Source organism: Trachurus japonicus, chromosome 24 (genome assembly GCF_045865225.1).
Source record: "Trachurus japonicus isolate A0001 chromosome 24, Traja_1.0".
NCBI classification, from domain to species: domain Eukaryota; kingdom Metazoa; phylum Chordata; class Actinopteri; order Carangiformes; family Carangidae; genus Trachurus; species Trachurus japonicus.
Window position 1 is genome coordinate 11,946,363 of NC_140930.1, and position 16,424 is coordinate 11,962,786.

General features: G+C 44.2%; 3 protein-coding genes across 4 annotated transcripts in view; 1 reads left to right on the forward strand and 2 right to left on the reverse strand.

Annotated features, from left to right (window-relative positions):
- The first annotated feature begins 548 nt into the window (after positions 1 to 548).
- On the forward strand, positions 549 to 5,087 carry acat2 (acetyl-CoA acetyltransferase 2). The gene is made up of 9 exons (XM_085770879.1): positions 549 to 625; positions 1,490 to 1,624; positions 1,784 to 1,965; positions 2,477 to 2,594; positions 2,680 to 2,823; positions 2,930 to 3,052; positions 3,166 to 3,320; positions 3,821 to 3,931; positions 4,179 to 5,087. The coding sequence occupies exons 1-9, from the start codon at positions 577 to 579 to the stop codon at positions 4,347 to 4,349; spliced, it is 1,188 nt and encodes a 395-aa protein (XP_085627005.1). The 5' UTR covers positions 549 to 576; the 3' UTR covers positions 4,350 to 5,087.
- Positions 5,088 to 5,125: 38 nt separating this feature from the next.
- Positions 5,126 to 9,474, reverse strand: tcp1 (t-complex 1). The gene is made up of 12 exons (XM_085770877.1): positions 9,376 to 9,474; positions 8,811 to 8,896; positions 8,579 to 8,707; positions 8,127 to 8,224; positions 7,906 to 8,016; positions 7,625 to 7,806; positions 7,197 to 7,323; positions 6,694 to 6,869; positions 6,422 to 6,545; positions 6,022 to 6,214; positions 5,757 to 5,920; positions 5,126 to 5,545 (listed from the first exon to the last, which is right to left on the reverse strand). Exons 1-12 carry the CDS (start codon positions 9,446 to 9,448, stop codon positions 5,332 to 5,334), a joined length of 1,677 nt encoding a protein of 558 aa, XP_085627003.1. The 5' UTR covers positions 9,449 to 9,474; the 3' UTR covers positions 5,126 to 5,331.
- Positions 9,475 to 10,896: 1,422 nt separating this feature from the next.
- LOC146961424 (pleckstrin homology domain-containing family G member 1) overlaps positions 10,897 to 16,424 on the reverse strand; it is a 42,665-nt gene continuing 37,137 nt past the window's right edge. For both annotated transcript variants that reach the window (XM_085771812.1, XM_085771811.1), the window contains exons 16-17: positions 14,466 to 16,335; positions 10,897 to 13,961 (exon numbers count right to left, since the gene is read on the reverse strand). In XM_085771812.1, coding sequence (XP_085627938.1) covers positions 12,991 to 13,961; positions 14,466 to 16,335 — 2,841 coding nt within the window. In that variant the 3' untranslated portion in view covers positions 10,897 to 12,990. The remainder of the gene's footprint in view (positions 13,962 to 14,465; positions 16,336 to 16,424) is intronic.

Genomic DNA, 16,424 nt, shown 5'->3' on the forward strand with positions numbered 1-16,424 from the left:
GAGGGGGCCTTTGTGATTTTGTGAGTGAAAATGAATAGACATGTACCACTCAAACTCACACTTTCCTAACTGTTATCACATAAAGTTTGTGTGTGTGTGTGTGTGGGGTTGTGTTTCAAAGAGATTTCATATAAATGTGTGGGGAAAAAAGGAGTCAGGAGTTGATGAACTGCAGAGATATCAGACTCAGACTGTGGCTCTGAAAAAAGAGGACACACAGTAAATGATTGTCCCGGTTTTATGACAGTAATGTAGGTGATAAACATCACAAACATCCCGTTGGCATTAATTACTGTCATAATAATTAACACAAACAAACACAGGATGTGATATAATGCTACCTGACATTTTATGAATGAACTTCTCCCTCCACAACAGGTGGCGGCGCTGTGGTGCAGCTCGGTGACAGTGGGGCAGCAGCAGAGCAGTCCCACCTCCACTGTGGAGCCGTGTCAACAGAGCGGTGAACGGTGCAGTCAAGTCAGTGTGGAAGGAGACGATACAGCTTCAGCTAACCCCAAAACCTCCGAGGTGAAGTGAAGAAAGGACTCAAACTCCGACCAGCCGCACATCAACATGAACACCGAGCCTGTTGTCATCGTCTCTGCTGCACGGACTCCTATCGGTAAAGTCACACACACTGCTCACCAAACCAACAACACTCATTCATTTATTACACCAGTTCACGTTGTTGCTACTTCACTGTTGCTACATTTCGCTGTAGCTAAGTTGTTGAACTGGCTGTACCGGAAAAATATGTATTTATTTATTTTTGTTATAAATTCATTCAAGTCATTTTACTGACTTTCTTTCTATTTCCTGGTCTGTCTCTCTGTCTTAAGTCTTTTAATTAAGTAAAGTGGTTGATGTCATTCATTTAAATACGCCTGTGTGTGCTGTGGGCTCTGATTGGTCCCTTCCTTGGTCCGGAGAATTCTCTGTCCTCTGATTGGCTGTCTCGTCATAGTGCCACGGCGCACGAGCCTCATACCATTGGCTACAATTGGCCCCAATAAGGGTCACAAGCAGACACAGACAGACATTTGTCAAGTATCCTAAAATTAAAAAAGAAAACTAGGACCAAATAATACATCACTTATAAAGAACCTGCTAAAAAAAACAAACCCGAAAAGACCTATTTGTTTAATTGATTAGGCTGAAGAATCGATTTATGGAGAACTAATGGATATCAAATTTCACAGTATAAAACTGTGTATTACTCAGTGGTTGGGAGCTATGATAGATGACAGTGTCAAAATTGCAGGGAATTTATGTTTCAACAAAAACTGACACAAAGTGATATTTTGAGAGGACATTTAAAAAATAAAAAATAATAATGTCACTAAACTCTTTCCTTAGGTACACACTTTAATTCAGTTAAACCAGTTGTTACCAAGGCAGCAGAGGTGTTAAGACGAAGCTGAGGCTGATCATTGTAGCACTGAGTTGACATTCCTGATTCATACAATATCTTCCCATTTTTCCCCAGGGTCCTTGAATGGCGCTCTGTCCACGGTGCCTGTGCATGACCTGTGTTCGGTGGTGATCAAGGGCGTTCTGCAGCGGGCTGCTGTGAAGCCAGAAGAGGTCTCTGAGGTTATCATGGGACATGTCCTAACAGCAGGTAGATAGAAGTCTGTATTACGGCAGAGGTCTCATATTCATGTGTTGGGTAATGTTACCTTGATCTGACATCTCTTGTGCAATGTTTTTGTTGTCACTTGGCTTTAGTTTAGACAGACTTTTTCTTCCTGGTGTTCACCTTTTATTGTATTTCCTTCAGGTAGTGGACAGAACCCGGCACGACAGGCCAGCGTTGCGGCAGGGATCCCCTACCCTGTCCCAGCATGGAGCTGCCAGATGGTGTGTGGCTCTGGGTTGAAGGCTGTATGTCTGGGAGCTCAGTCCATCCAGGCCGGGGAGTCCACTGTGGTGGTGGCGGGGGGCATGGAGAGCATGAGCAGGGTATGTTACAACACAACAGCTGCTGAGTGTTAGGAAACAGGGTGTGTAACCTCAGTGCTTTTTAGGTACTGACTGACGTGCCACTGTTAACTCATTATTTTATTAGATTTAGCCGGAGTAGATACAAAACACATTTAGATCAAAGTTTTTGTACAGTCATTGTGTTTACACATTTACATTTTGGGCTCTTAAATTGTTAATTGTTTGGTTGAGTAAGACAGTAAAATAAAATATTGTGTATTTGTTGACAGTGCCATGTATTTGATTGCCACTAGTATGCAAAACACAAATGACACACAGTCCTGCAGCAGTTCTTCAGACATATTGGGAAAATGCATGTTACAGCATCCCACGGTCAAAGATGGAGACTTAAAATGTTTCCTTTTGTCCAACCGATCATCCAACGCTTAAAGATGTTTACTTTACAGTAATGCATGTCAAAGAAAAGCATCAAATCTTCTACTTCTGAAATGGCAAATAAGCTAAAACTGAGTTTCCTTCAACACCTCAGGCTCCTCACACGCTGCAGATGAGAGCAGGAGTGAAGATGGGTGACGCCTCGCTGCAGGACTCCATGGTGGCAGACGGCCTGACAGACGCTTTCCACAGCTATCACATGGGCATCACAGGTCTGGATCTGTTTGATGTTTTTTAAATTATTTTAAAAATAGGTAACATTATGCTAATTTGTCTTTTTTTCCTCCCTTCTATCAGCTGAGAACGTGGCAAAGCAGTGGAGCGTCAGTCGAGAGGAGCAGGACCGGTTTGCTGTCCAGTCCCAGAACAAAACAGAAGCTGCACAGAAAGCAGGACATTTTGATCAGGAGATCGTCCCCATCATGGTGCCATCCAGAAAAGGCAAGAAGTATTTCTGAAATTTTAATACTAGTTATTATTGTATTTCAGAGATATTCTCATCTGCCCTAACTGTATATACTGTAATATCAATTTCTCACCCATCCAGGCCCAGTGGAGGTGAAGGTGGATGAGTTTCCTCGTCATGGCAGCAACATGGACAGCATGTCCAAACTCAGACCTTGCTTCGTCAAGGACAGCAGTGGCACCGTCACCGCTGGAAACGCCTCAGGTTCGAGTGTCTGTGCTTGTGAACTTAAAACATTCACTGAGATGTTGGTGATGCTGCTTGAGTCTGAATTCACAGTTAAAATTATTAAAGCTGCATTTATCTTCCTGCTGTAGGTATAAATGATGGAGCAGCAGCGACTGTCCTCATGAGCCAATCAGAGGCTGCGAGACGTGGCATTAAACCAATGTGCAAGATTGTATCGTGGGCTCAAGCTGGTCTTGACCCGTCCATCATGGGAACTGGACCAATACCAGCCATCAGGAAAGCGGTGAGAAGTCAGCAGCAAATATAATTCAACTTAAAGGGATAGTTCAGCATTTTGGCAAATTGGCCCATTTAAATAATCCCTATAGTTTTAGGAGTAGGTTCGTTACCTTTAATTGTCAGTGCAAGCTATTTTTAGAACGGCAGAGCAGAGCCGCGAGCTGCTCAGAGCTACGCTACGGAGGCTAAAGGGATTTCTTGGTTTCCCTCATCAAACTCATCAAATACATAATCCAACAACTCCAAAACGTTCTCGTGGACAAGTTGTGACCTGCACATTCACCACGCTATGAGATAACGGAACGTTACAAGACAGAGTTGTTTTCTCGGCGGCTTTGCCGTTCTAAAAATAGCTTGCACCGACAATTATAAAGGTAACGAATCTACTCCTAAAACTATAGGGATTATGGCAATGGGCCAATTTGCCAAAATGTTCAACTATCCCTTTAACATGGATGGAAAAAAGTTTTTTTTATATTAATTTGTGGTCTCACTCTTTGTCAGGTTGAGAAAGCAGGCTGGCAGCTGGACCAAGTGGATTTATTTGAGATCAATGAAGCTTTCGCTGCCCAGTCCATTGCTGTGGTCAAAGAGCTCGGCCTGAATGTCGACAAGGTGATTCATGATTATCACTCTGAAGTTCAAAAAATGAAGTCATCCATATCCCTAAAAAGCCAAGGGGCCTAGTTGTCCAACTAAGTACAGCTCCTTTTGTTATGTGTTTCCTCCCTTAGGCTATAATCACCAAAGCCTGTGCATATTCTCATTTGTATAATCACCAAACAAAATGCATATTATAATGAGGTTTACACATCATTTAACCTTCACCTCACTGACCTCAACCTTTTTGTCCACTCCTCAGGTGAATGTGAGTGGTGGTGCGATTTCTCTGGGCCATCCCATCGGTATGTCTGGCTGCAGAGTGCTGGTGACTCTGCTGCATGCGCTCCAGAGAACTGGAGGACGTAAGGGAGTGGCGTCCCTTTGCATCGGAGGAGGGATGGGCATCGCCATGTGCGTGGAGAGGTCTTGAGATGAAGATGAGATTGTTGCACTCCATCTTATTTTAATGAATATATAAGGATATAAAATGGATTTTATTGTTTACACTGCAGGGTATGAAATGGTAACGGTTTTAAGTGTATGTTTCTGATTGTCGGGGAGCTTGCCATTCACACTGTGAACTTCACTTAACTTTGAACTTCTCAGGTTCTAGATGTGAAGCATGTGGCTTAATGTTAAGGCACTACAAGTCTAAATTAACTGTATGTTAGTCTAGTCTATGACTGCTTAAATAAATAGTGTCTTATAATTGCTCTTACAACTTGGTTTTTAGATGTGCAGAACATGCACCATAGTCCAGTCAGTAAATGAGATTTGATGTTTTCCTTTAAAACCAGCTGTTCTCAGTTGCCTATACAACTGATAAAGTGATGCACTAAAACTAAGCTTTAGATCCCGGTGTATACAGTCTTTAGCATATGCAACTTTCTCTGTAAAGTATCAGTTTTAACTTGGTGTAATTTAATACATGTAATTAGCATTGATAGATGAAGCTTGCTCTAAAAACATTCCAATATCGTCCCATGTGTTATTGGACCTTCATTCTCTGATCAACTGTGCAGGCAGCAGCCTTGAAACAAAGCTAAGTGCCATAAGGTTAAGTATACTAGCCTTCTCTAACCTAGTGCTTCCTGTACATGGTACCCATGTTTGTGAAAATGTTTCCTGTAATGTAGCTGATATAAAATAAAGAACTAAGGAGTCAAAACCACAACTCGCCTGTTTGAATTAACAAATCAACGGTCATTTACAACCATTGGAGCTTTATTAAGTGTCCAAAAAAAAACAACTGACAAGTCACTTACAGTTCCTCTGAAAGCAAGAGCCGGAGGGAGCGGGAGTGGGATAACAGTAAACAGGCAAAGTGCACAGCCTACACTAGAGCAACAGCCATGAAGAGCTCCATATGTATAAATACAGACGTTGAACCTAATGGGACCAATCACAGCCTCTCAACCCTCCAGGGATCCAGACTGTACGGCATCCCTGTACGACTGCCCGCCCTCCTTTGGCTCTGGGAACAGTTTGATGAGATCATCAATACGGAGGATGGTGATGGCGGCCTCAGTGGCGAACTTCAGACTCTTTGTCTTGACCATGGTGGGCTCGTACACGCCGGCTTGACGGTTGTCTCTGGGCTTACCGTTCACCAGATCCAGACCGATCCTATAGGACATGCAAAAAAAAAAAGGTCAAATATACTGAGTCTTTCAGGCAACTTGCTTCCATCTTTTCTTCATACATGTGACTACAACTGACGGCCATCACCAGATTACTTTATTTATTTCGGATTTCTAACTTTGTCTGACCAACACTTGAAAAAAGAAAATTGTAAACACAGTATCATGAGTGGCGTGAAAAGATAAAGCGAACTCACCACTTCAGATTCTTGCGTTCAGGGTTAACCTGAGCCTCGTTGTGGAAGGCACGAAGCTTGGCCACCAGATCAGTGGAGTCCTGTGCTGCATTCACTGCCAGGGTCTTGGGGATGACAAGGAGGGAGCGAGCGAACTCGGCAATAGCCAGCTGCTCTCGGGAACCCTGAAAAAACAAAAGCAATCAGCACTTGATTTACAACCCAACTTCGCTAACGACAACTGCAGATACCCGAGTGGATGCATCCACGACAGTGTGACACTCACCATGCTGGTGGCGTAGTTCTCCAGGTAGATGGACAGAGCTGCTTCCACTGCGCCTCCTCCTGGTACGACAGACTTGGACTCCAGCACCCTCTTGACCACGCAGAGAGCGTCGTGCAGCGAGCGCTCCATCTCGTCACACATGAAGTCGTTGGCCCCACGCAAAATGATGGAGGCTGATGTGCGTGCTTTGGTGCTGAGGTTGGGAGAGAACACAACCAGCACAATTAACAGGTGTCAGACCACAACTGCACATAACGTAAGGTCAGGTGCACTAGGTTTGCACCTCTGGAATCTGTTTAACCCGTTTAACCCGTCTCCATTTCACTGTAGCTTTACATCTGATATTCATTCATCCAATAAAAGCAAGAGTGTAATAGACTTAAATAGTGGCAGGTCTTACTTCTTGACCAGGATGAGCTCGTCGTCACAGACTCGCTCCTGCACAACCTCCTCAGCCATGCCGAGCATGGTGGGTTCAAAAGTCTCCTCTCCCTCCAGGTTGGTCAGAGATGGGCAAAGAGTGGCTGAGAAAGAAAAGAAAAACAGCTGATGTCAATAACTGCTGATGGTGAGGAGTTCAAACACTGAATACAAAAGACATGCTGAGATGTAAAGACCAATAATTTAAAAGCCAAAAAAATATGAAACTACAACAACATGCTTTTGTCTCACCTCCTGTTGCCTTGGCGATGCGTTTCAGGTCCCTCTTGAGAACTCTTCTCACAGCCATTGCTCCTACATCCACAAAGTACTTAAGACACATGTCATCGATGCCACCGGTGGTCAGGATGACGTTGGCGCCTGCTGCCAAAATCTTCTGGATTCTCTCCTTGGTGATATCAGATTCCCTGTGGTAGAAATATATTGTTTCAGTCTCACCAATCACACAAATGATCAGCGTCAAGTCTGCAAAGACTAAATCAAAATTAACAACTTGACCTCTAGTTCTCTGCTCAACATGTTAATCATCTGGTTTAGTACACATACACAGGCATCAAAAACCGCTGTCCGGTCACAAGAGTGGTCCAACAGCTCAGAGAAAAGCTGCTGCCTTGACTCATGACCGCTTATGTTTTTTCCCACGCGTATCACTGTGTAAACTACTGAGTCAGCAACACAGCAAATTTAAATGGGAAAGAATAAGAAAAAAAAAAGTAAAATATTCCACAATTAACCTTTGTCTGATCAGGTCAAGTTTCTCTGGGTCGCTGATGACGACTTGGACTCCCATCTTCATTTTGGTTTTCTGCAGGCTGAAGTCCAGGCAAGCAATCTTGGCATTAAGAACACGTTTGACCATGCCTTGGGACAAAGACAAAGAGACAGCATGGTCAATAAACAATAACTGAAGAGCAACTGAGAAGAGGATGGGGGACACGCTGTCATTTATGGTTAATATTCAACTGTCTGGCCAGAAAAGAGATGCCACGGTTTATAAACTACTGTGACTAGGTTCCTTTCACAGCCAGTATACTGTCTCCCACGCGTATCACTGCATACGCCATCAGGCAAGACATAGCAGCAAATTTAAATGGGAGTTCAATCAGTTTCAACAGTGACATTGGAAATAAGAGAAATTGTGAAAACTTTGTATGAAACTCACCCTGTGAGCCGACCGTGCAGTTCAGTGCATATCCGTTCACCAGGAAGCTCTCTTTCTGGCTGCGGCCATGAGCTTTCAGCACGTTGACAGAGTTGATGGGATATTTGGCCACGCCTTTGCTGTCCACAAACTTCACAGCAATGGCAGCATCAACCACCATGTTCGCAAAGAAGTCTGAGTCACTGAAGGCCAAGGAGTTAAGGTAGATAGAGGCAGCAGAGAAGAATTCATTTAATCATATGCAAAAAAACTGTAAATACTTCAAAGTGAATCAAGGATACACTCCAATGATTTTAGAGGACATGGAGGTCTTGGCTGCATTGATGAGGCACTCCCTGCCCAGGTCGTCTGTTCCAATGGTGAGATTCTCATTAATGTAGCGCACTGCCTCCCTGAGAAATAAAGATAAAAAAAAAGTTTGAATGTCAGAAAATCAAAACACTTCAAATGCATAAAGAAAAAAATTATAACTGTAAGAGTGGATAAAATGTTTGGATCTTACTTGCAAGCCAGACGATATCCACTGATGACTGATGTGGGGTGAATCTTCTGCTTTACCAGCTCATCTGCACTCTTGAGCAGCTCTGCAGCAAGAATGACCTACAAGAAAGTGAGGTGGAATAAATAACAGGTAACAATATACAGTACTGTGTTAAACTAGTAAAAGCAAGTTGTGAATATCACACTGTGCCATCATTTCATTAGGGGTGGCAGAATTGAGGCTGCACGACCCCTTCAGACACTGAAGGACGGTTCATCTGTCCTGTTAGCATAGCCACACATCCGTGATAAGAGGCAGATGCATGGTACTAAAACAGGACTTTACAGTTCACTTTTTTGCAACTAAATGCTTTCTGAACAACCTGCAATGTGCAAGTGCAATGTTCAAAGCACACTCCTTAAGCAGCAGCAGCCTTTTTTCTGCAGCTCAGAGCAGCTGCTGCCCTCACTCACCACAGACGTGGTCCCATCTCCGACCTCCTTATCCTGCAGGTCAGCCAGCTCACACAGGACTTTGGCAGCTGGGTGCTCCACCTCCAGCAGCTTCAGGATGGTGGCTCCATCGTTGGTGATGGTCACGTCCTGTCATAAACCGGGCAAATATCACAACTGATCATCACGAAAAAGCTTCAATGTGAACGAACCAGTTAAGAAATTGTGTAAGATAATTAAATGCTTTGCTCACCCCGATGTCGTCCACCAGCATCTTGTCAAGACCAACGGGTCCGAGGGAGCTCTTGACGATGTTGGCGATGGATGATGCGGCCATGACTGTGAAAAGAAAAGAGGGAGGCTGCTACTATATGCATGTTTCTAAATAGCCGACACATCCTTTAATATCTAGGCCCTAATTTATAGCAACATTTCCTGCTGTGTAATATTCTGTCTCTTCATCAAGTGGGGTGCACAATCAGCTGACCACACCTTCTGATGATCATGACAGTGTCTTTTCTACCCCATTAGCATAGCCGTCCATTCATGGTGGTTACGAATGAAAGGTACTAAAATGGGATTGTTAAAATGCAACACTTGCTGCAGGTGTTGGGAATCGCATTAACTATGCTGTGTTTTAATCTCACTGGAAACTGCGTAGAGGCTAATACTCAACGTTAGATTTCGTTAGCGTTAGCATTAGCCACACGTGTGTTCAGTGCAGTACATTAATCAACTTCTCCCGAGGCGCGTTAGAAACGCACAGAAAAGACGGTGACTGCGTCTGAAACTCCAAACAAAGCAGCACAACAACTCACCATTTTGGGTGCGAACAGAGTCGCCAGTTGTCCTCTGGCCGAGCACATTTAACGGACCCTCTAATAGCGACATTTTGGACCAACACGCACCCGAGAAGAAAGGAAGCGGCGCAATGCACTGTGGGTAAACCGGTATTAACCAGAAGCTTCGAGAAGAAAGTTTCTCAAAAAAAACTCCAGACTATGAACGATATCTGCGTTTTAATGATCTATCAGGGTGCAATATCACATTTGTAATGAAGTCGCGCATCAACCAGTTCACTTATCAAATCAGAAAATAACGTTTTGTTACGTCGTACTCGAACACTACATTTCCCAGCATGCCACACTTCACTGCGCCGCCGGCTTTTCCTTCTTCTTGGCTTTGTCGATGAGTTCTAAATGATGGTAGCCTGCACCAAAGCGCCCCCTGCAGATTTGCCTATGACGCTACGGCGAATGCAAAATTTGTGTTTCTTCTTTTTTTTTGTCTAATAAAAAAATAAGAATAAATTCTCAGGGAAATAGTTAAGTTCCTGAGCTAATATACCATCTGATTTGACCTTTTCATAAGTGGTATGTTATATTGTGTCTTGACTAGTCTATTACATAACAAATAGGAGTAGATTCTCATTTCAGAGGAAGAGAATGTTATACGCTTTACGTTATTTTATTTATTAATTTGAAGACTATACTGAGCAATTACATATAGGTTTAGATACAGTTTAGAACCGTTCTCAGAAATGAGTGTTGCATACCAAACAATTACTTTTTTTTAATGAATCAATATGAAAATTGTCATTAGTTGCAGCCCTACATAGATTATTTTAAATTAGCGGGTTACACAGTAATGTGTATGATTTATAACAAATGATCCCCAGGGGCCATTTTTCAGTACTCTTGATACTTTCAGTATATTTTCCTGATCACACTTACATAGGCCTATACTTTTAATTAAATAATATTTTCAATGCAGGACTTTTAATTGAGTATTTTAACATTATGGAGTTATTACTTCACCAACCACTGCTTTTGTCAGCTACCACTTGAATCAGTAAGAAATTGTAATTCAGGAATGTCCAAGATCAGTATGCTGTAGTTTGGAAAATGTGTTGCTATAAAATAGTTTGTCCACCAGAGAGCAGTGGCAACCTTTACAGTCTATGGTGGCAACTCAACTGTAAATAAAAACGTCCGATGCCGCATCAGACTTTTTTGTGCCGTGTGTTTAAAATTTCTCAGTTTCTTTTCATATTTAACAAAATGCAATCAAATGCCAACTCTTTTGTTGAATCCTCAAAGGAGTGTGATTCTTTCCTTGATTCATATACACAATCTTAACTGAAATCCCCGAAAAACAAACAAAGATATCTTAGGTAACTAATTGATTTTTCTTTCTTTAATCAATCACCAAGCACTTTCTCATAGCAAATGATTATTTAATAAAACATGATTATCATCATGTATTTTATCCAGCCTCCATGGCTCTGTAGCCTACTATATTCAGTTTGATGACATCTTTACTCAATGAAAACACAAGGATGAGTTTAATCTGAATTTATTTCCTCCAATACATTGTTTTGTTGAGCAATGACAACTAGGCAGTTAAAAAAATACAGTACATTTAACTTAAACATTAAAGCATTATAAAGCATACCTATGGCATACAAGAATAACTTTCCTAAAATGTACATCTTTACAAAGTGTTTACAAATAAAACGTAAAAAAGACAGAAAAGTGCAAAAAAGAGTCAATGAAGACTGACGATCCCCACCAGTGAAACAGAGGATAAAAATATACAAAAACAAAACAAAAAAACAACAACAATAAAACAAAACATACTTCATATTTCTAACTTGTGTTTGACGCACATTTCCTGATATGAACAGTAGGCCTTGATGTTGTGCTTTTCAACTTTCCATCTGTTTTAGTGATTTTGGAACTTAACGTAATTAAGCAGTGCGCGATAGATGATGAAATGCCATTCCTGAAAATATTCACAGTATCCGATTCAAATTTTGTGAGTGCCCTTAAATGAGAATGAGAATAAAACCATCTCTTAATAAATATATTTTACTTTCATTTACAACCTGTCTGTGTTTTGAACTAACAGTGATAATGGGCAATAACATAGGGATGATTTGAAATAAATATGACATATTTAGTGTTCTTTTTAAGAGAAATTAAGTTGTTTCAACAAGTGTGTGGTAAAAAAAAATGGACGTGCTTCAAAGGAAGAGAAATCAATTGTGTTACATGAACCTTTATGAAGTGACTGACAACCTTTCTTTCTGTGAGAGTGGATGCAATATCAGTAGTGTGACAGTTGGGAGTGTCCCATGACGTAAACAAAGTAAACAAACAGTTGACTATCCGTTTGAATAAAAAATAATAATACACCAAAGACAGTACTGTAGTTTTTTAACTAACTCTCCTTAATGCTCTTCTTCATGGTCCCTCTTGAAAATAAAGGTTAAACTTAGTATGATTTTTTAAAAATACACCATCCACTTACTGAGATGCACATTTCACTCCATCGATTAAACGTAAAAACATCTCTGATTTGCTCACAGATTCAAAATAAATATGAAGTCCTACTGTTTCTTATAGATTTATATCTAAAATATCAGCATCTTCTCTTGATTTTAAAGCACGATACCCTATTCATGACAAAAGGCGGTAGGTAAAGTGAAATGGAATAAGTTCAAATAGACTTACTGGTCTAAGTCTAGTTATACTTAACCTATTGGATCTTGTAATAGCCAATATGTTCTCTTTACAGTTGCATCCTCTTTGTTGCACTTAGTACTGTTAAAAAGCTGTTAAAAGTGACGAACTAGCCTGAGTAGCAAATGTGACAACTGCGAATTTTAAACTGCACATTTGTAAAGCTTCAGATCTGTTTGATAGTGTAAGCACAATTAAAAACAACAGCCACCACTGTGGTTCACATCCCCTATACAGGTTTAACTAGTGTTGAAAACGCAGTTAAAATAACCTTAAGAGTAAAATTAAAAGACCTCACGACTCACGAGGTATTCCTGACACGGAGGGAGTTAACATCCACCGAATATCACCTTAAGTTTTGATGCTTCGGTTTGAGATGTTGGGCACGGAGAAGACTCAGACATCTCAGATATCCTGAACTACTGTATCTGTACAACAGTTTATTGGCACGAATCCTCTTCCTGTTTCTACAAGGCTAAAACAGACTGAATTCATTTGTATCATAAAACCCATATCCAGTCATTCTGAATGTTAACGTCTCCACACCAAATCACCTTTTCTTGGAAACCCACCCACACACACAAGAGGACTGTTTGAACCTGGAAGTGCTAAGGCAGCTCACATGCATGCTTTGATGTGGCATTTTGACCAATACTAGTGACCTATCATGTGTTTTCATTTGAAGCCATGAAACAGAAAATATAGGTATTCACAGAACTTGTTACACATATGGATGAAATCAAAGAAATTTCTTCTGATCTATGTTGAAACGTGTGTTGTGTTTAATAAGGTGAAACATCTGTTATTGTTGGTGGATTATGATGTATTATGAAGGGCAGTAGCGCCCCTTTTGTTTCTATATGCTGTATGTTGATATATATTTATTTGGCTTTTAGTTGTTGTGTGGCTTCAGGCAAAGCTGCTGGAGCTCAGACACTGAAACTTCTCCCTCAGGGACTGGACGATGTTGGGGTGGTTCTGCTGTGGCTCGCTCCACAGGTATTTCTCCAAATTCTCACGGTCCAGAGACCTCAGCGAGTCGCAGGAGCGAACCGGGGTGCACGGCAGACTCTGGGAATGGACGAGACCCCGATTCTGATTGGAAAGAACCGCAGAGTTGCCATTCCTCTGATCCTGTTCGCTCTCGTCCTCCGAGCGGATCTCTACATAGTCATCGTCATCTTCCCCATTGTCTTTGAAGTTGGCCAGGTAGTTCTGGGTGGCGTTGAGTATGCTCAGTGCAGATGCCCGATTCAAGACCACCACCTGTTGACCGTCGTGCAAGGTGAGGTCTGAGTGTCCCAAGGTAGACCGCTCTGGGAGGCTACTCTGCCGGCCGGCCCGGCTCAGACTCGGGCCGTGGAGTCTGTCTGTGGATCGAGCCACAGCGGGTCTGTTACAGTTGAGTTCAGACTGGTTGTTCTCCTGCTGCTGGCTTCCCACGGAGCCGACCGACTGACAATGAGCCGGCGGGGAGGACTTCGAGGAGGGCGAAGACGGCGCGTTGAAGGATGGATGTCTCTTGATGGAGCTGTACACGTGCTCCTCTTTCTCACTTGGCGACGACATGCATGAACTCCACCTCTGGGCGGGTGGCGAGCTGGGAGAGAGGGAAGGGATGGAGCAGGAGGAGGTGAGTCTGCGCTGCGGGGTGGACGACGCCCGAGCGTCCCCGACCTCGCTGGACGCGGTGACGAAGCTGGCCAGCTCTCCGTTGCTGTATGTGGAGTGGAGCCACTCCTCCTCCAGGGAGGTCTCGGGCATGGACGGGGAGGACGGCAGCCCCGGATAATGGGCGAAGTGTGAGGCGGCCTGACCAGAAGGAGGGTCCTTAAACATGACCTGATCATAGAGCTGGGAGTACTCTGCTATTCTTGCACCTGTGGGGGAACACAGAGGATATAAAGAAGGTGAGACAAGACAAATGAAACCAAATAAGGCAATGTCTGTGTAAATTCTCATTTGGTCAAAGGTCAAAAGGTCAAAAGGCATCTCTAGGTAATTGAATCAGTTCAACTGGATTTAGTTTTTGTCTCTGAAGACGTTTCACCCCAAGTGGCTTCATCAGTTGGCCGCTTGGATAAGGGTCAAAACATCTTCAGAGACAAAAACGACTTGATTCAATTGCCTAGAGACAAATAAGAAAAGAGAAGAAATAGCCCGCACAACCCCGTTTTGCTCCAAATATATGTATAAAACCTCGTTTTGCTTCAAATATATATATTTGGAGCAAAACAAGGTTGTGGGGGTTTTTTCTTCTCTTTTCTGCTTTCCCCTTAGCCCAGCACCCCAAGCAAGGGATGTGCATATATTTTTACAACTACAGTAGAGACAAATAAGGCAATGAGCTTCAAACTATATTAAAGTAAAACCTTTTGAGTTACCTATGGCTGCGCCCCCCTGTTTCTTCTCCTCCAAGATGGCTGCTAGGTCCTTCTGCTTCTTCTCGGCTCTGGCCCTAGTACAAGAGTCTCCGGGGTCCATGCTCCTCATGCGCAGCAGCTGGTTGGCCTTCTTGATCTTCTGGCTGTACTGCCGCGCCATCAGGAACACCCTGCTCTTTGTTTTGTCCATCAGCTCCAGGGGGTCCACAGACTCACCCAGCAGGAGAGAGGAGGCGGCCAGCGGGGAGTCCAGACCCGCCAGCTCCCCTGGAAACAAACTGTGAATGTCCTTGACGGGGACGGGGGGATCTTTCTGAGGGGGGGTGGTGGTTCGTTGGGGAAGCTCCACCAGGTCGTCGTCCTCCAGGCGGAAGCTGCCGCTGCTGAGGCGAGCCAGTCTGTTACGGATGCTCTTCACGGTACCTGCGGGGGGCTCTGGGGTTGCGGGGATCGGGTGTGGGTGAGGAGTGGGAGCAGGGCTGTGGGGTTCTTCTTCAATGATGCTTTCACTTTGAAGATCAGGGAGGTTGATGACTGGGATGGTGAATGATGGTGTGGATGTGATGGGCGGGGGTTTAGGCTGATGTGCCGGGGGGCTCTTGGCTGTAGGGCTGGTTGCTTGGTGACTGGTGACAGAGGGGGTCTTTTTGGGGCTGCTTTTGATGGACGAGGCCTTTTTAGGGGACTCGCTGGCACTGACGGGGAAGGCGGCAGGGAGGCGATCAGCTTTCTTTTCATTGTTCTTGATGTAGTTCTCCAAGTCGTTCCAGATCTCGTCGACCTGCTCTGACATCTTGTCCCCTTTCTGCGAGCGCTGGGAGAACGTCTCAGAGGCCGACGAGGAGGAGTAATCAGGCTCAGAAGAACATGGGACAGGATGGGAGGCGTCTGGTCCTTCGTCGTCCCCAAAGTGGAGGCTCTCCTCAGATACGAACCCTCCAAGACTTCCAGTCAGGTCTTGCTCAGAGGTCAGCAGACTGTCCCTCTCTTGTTTGAGTTTATTGCCTTCATTCATGCCTTTAACTTCTGTTGAGGGTGGTTCCCTGAAACAGATGGTGTCATAGATGTTCTCCTCCACTATTTTGAGCTCGCACGTCCCAAACTGCTTCCCCTCCTGAGTGGAGGACCGGTTGCTCTCAGAGGAACTGTCTGGTTCGATCAGGGGCTCTGTGACCCCTGAAACCTCTTTTAGTACCCTTGCCGCAGGGCCCTGGGAACCCTTTGCACCCGTGGACGTCTCTTTCCGTGACTGGCTTTCCTCCACGTCTCTCCTGATGAGGCCCATGTTCTTCAGGTCCTCATAGCTGATGTTGTCATACACATTTTCAATATCGTCTATCGTCAGCTGCTCGGCTGAGGATGACCCAGATATGTCGTTGCTGGACGATTCGGTGTGGATCACTTCCAGGTTGCTGTGGCCGCTCTGGTCATCGTCAGGGCTCTGCAGAGCTTCTGTGGCCTTCTCCCCTGCGCTGCTTGCCCGCCGCAGGACTTTGCTCCCGTTGGGTGGGGGGTCAATTTGCACTGCGGGCACTTGTTCGACGTGCCAGCTGCAGGGGCGAGCTGTCCTCGGCGAGGACGGGGCGTCTGACCTTTCTGAGGGCACCTCTGGCTCTGGTCCGCCGGGCTCCGTGGGAACAAACATCTGGTAGATGTCCTCATCCTCGTCCTCAGGCTGCATGGTTCTCTGGCGCGTGGGGAACATGGCCCTGCGAGCCCGGTGGTCTGCCCAGATGTTCCTGACTGAATGGTCGGTTTCTGTGACTATGACAGAGGGAATAGGAGAGTCCGGAGGCTCCTCTGTCACGTTAGGCGTCCTGAGGAGCGGTGGGTGGTGACTACTTTCCCTCACCAGGGATTCTCTTGCTCTCTGAACGGAGGACAGAAGAAACAAGTTGTTTCACATGAGTCCAAAACCATCAAGATAGAAGTAGATGAAATCACCATGGTGTGTTTGTG

Excerpts from the sequence above, each read along its gene's own strand:
- acat2 (XM_085770879.1), top strand. The coding sequence starts at position 577 with ATGAACACCGAGCCTGTTGTCATCGTCTCTGCTGCACGGACTCCTATC. Across the intron at positions 1,966-2,476 it reads GCATGGAGAGCATGAGCAGG|GCTCCTCACACGCTGCAGAT; the intron begins GTATGTTACAAC and ends TCAACACCTCAG. Across the intron at positions 3,932-4,178 it reads TCGGCCTGAATGTCGACAAG|GTGAATGTGAGTGGTGGTGC; the intron begins GTGATTCATGAT and ends TCCACTCCTCAG.
- tcp1 (XM_085770877.1), bottom strand. The coding sequence starts at position 9,448 with ATGTCGCTATTAGAGGGTCCGTTAAATGTGCTCGGCCAGAGGACAACT. Across the intron at positions 8,225-8,578 it reads GAGATGGGACCACGTCTGTG|GTCATTCTTGCTGCAGAGCT; the intron begins GTGAGTGAGGGC and ends ACTTTCTTGTAG. Across the intron at positions 5,546-5,756 it reads GAACGCAAGAATCTGAAGTG|GATCGGTCTGGATCTGGTGA; the intron begins GTGAGTTCGCTT and ends CATGTCCTATAG.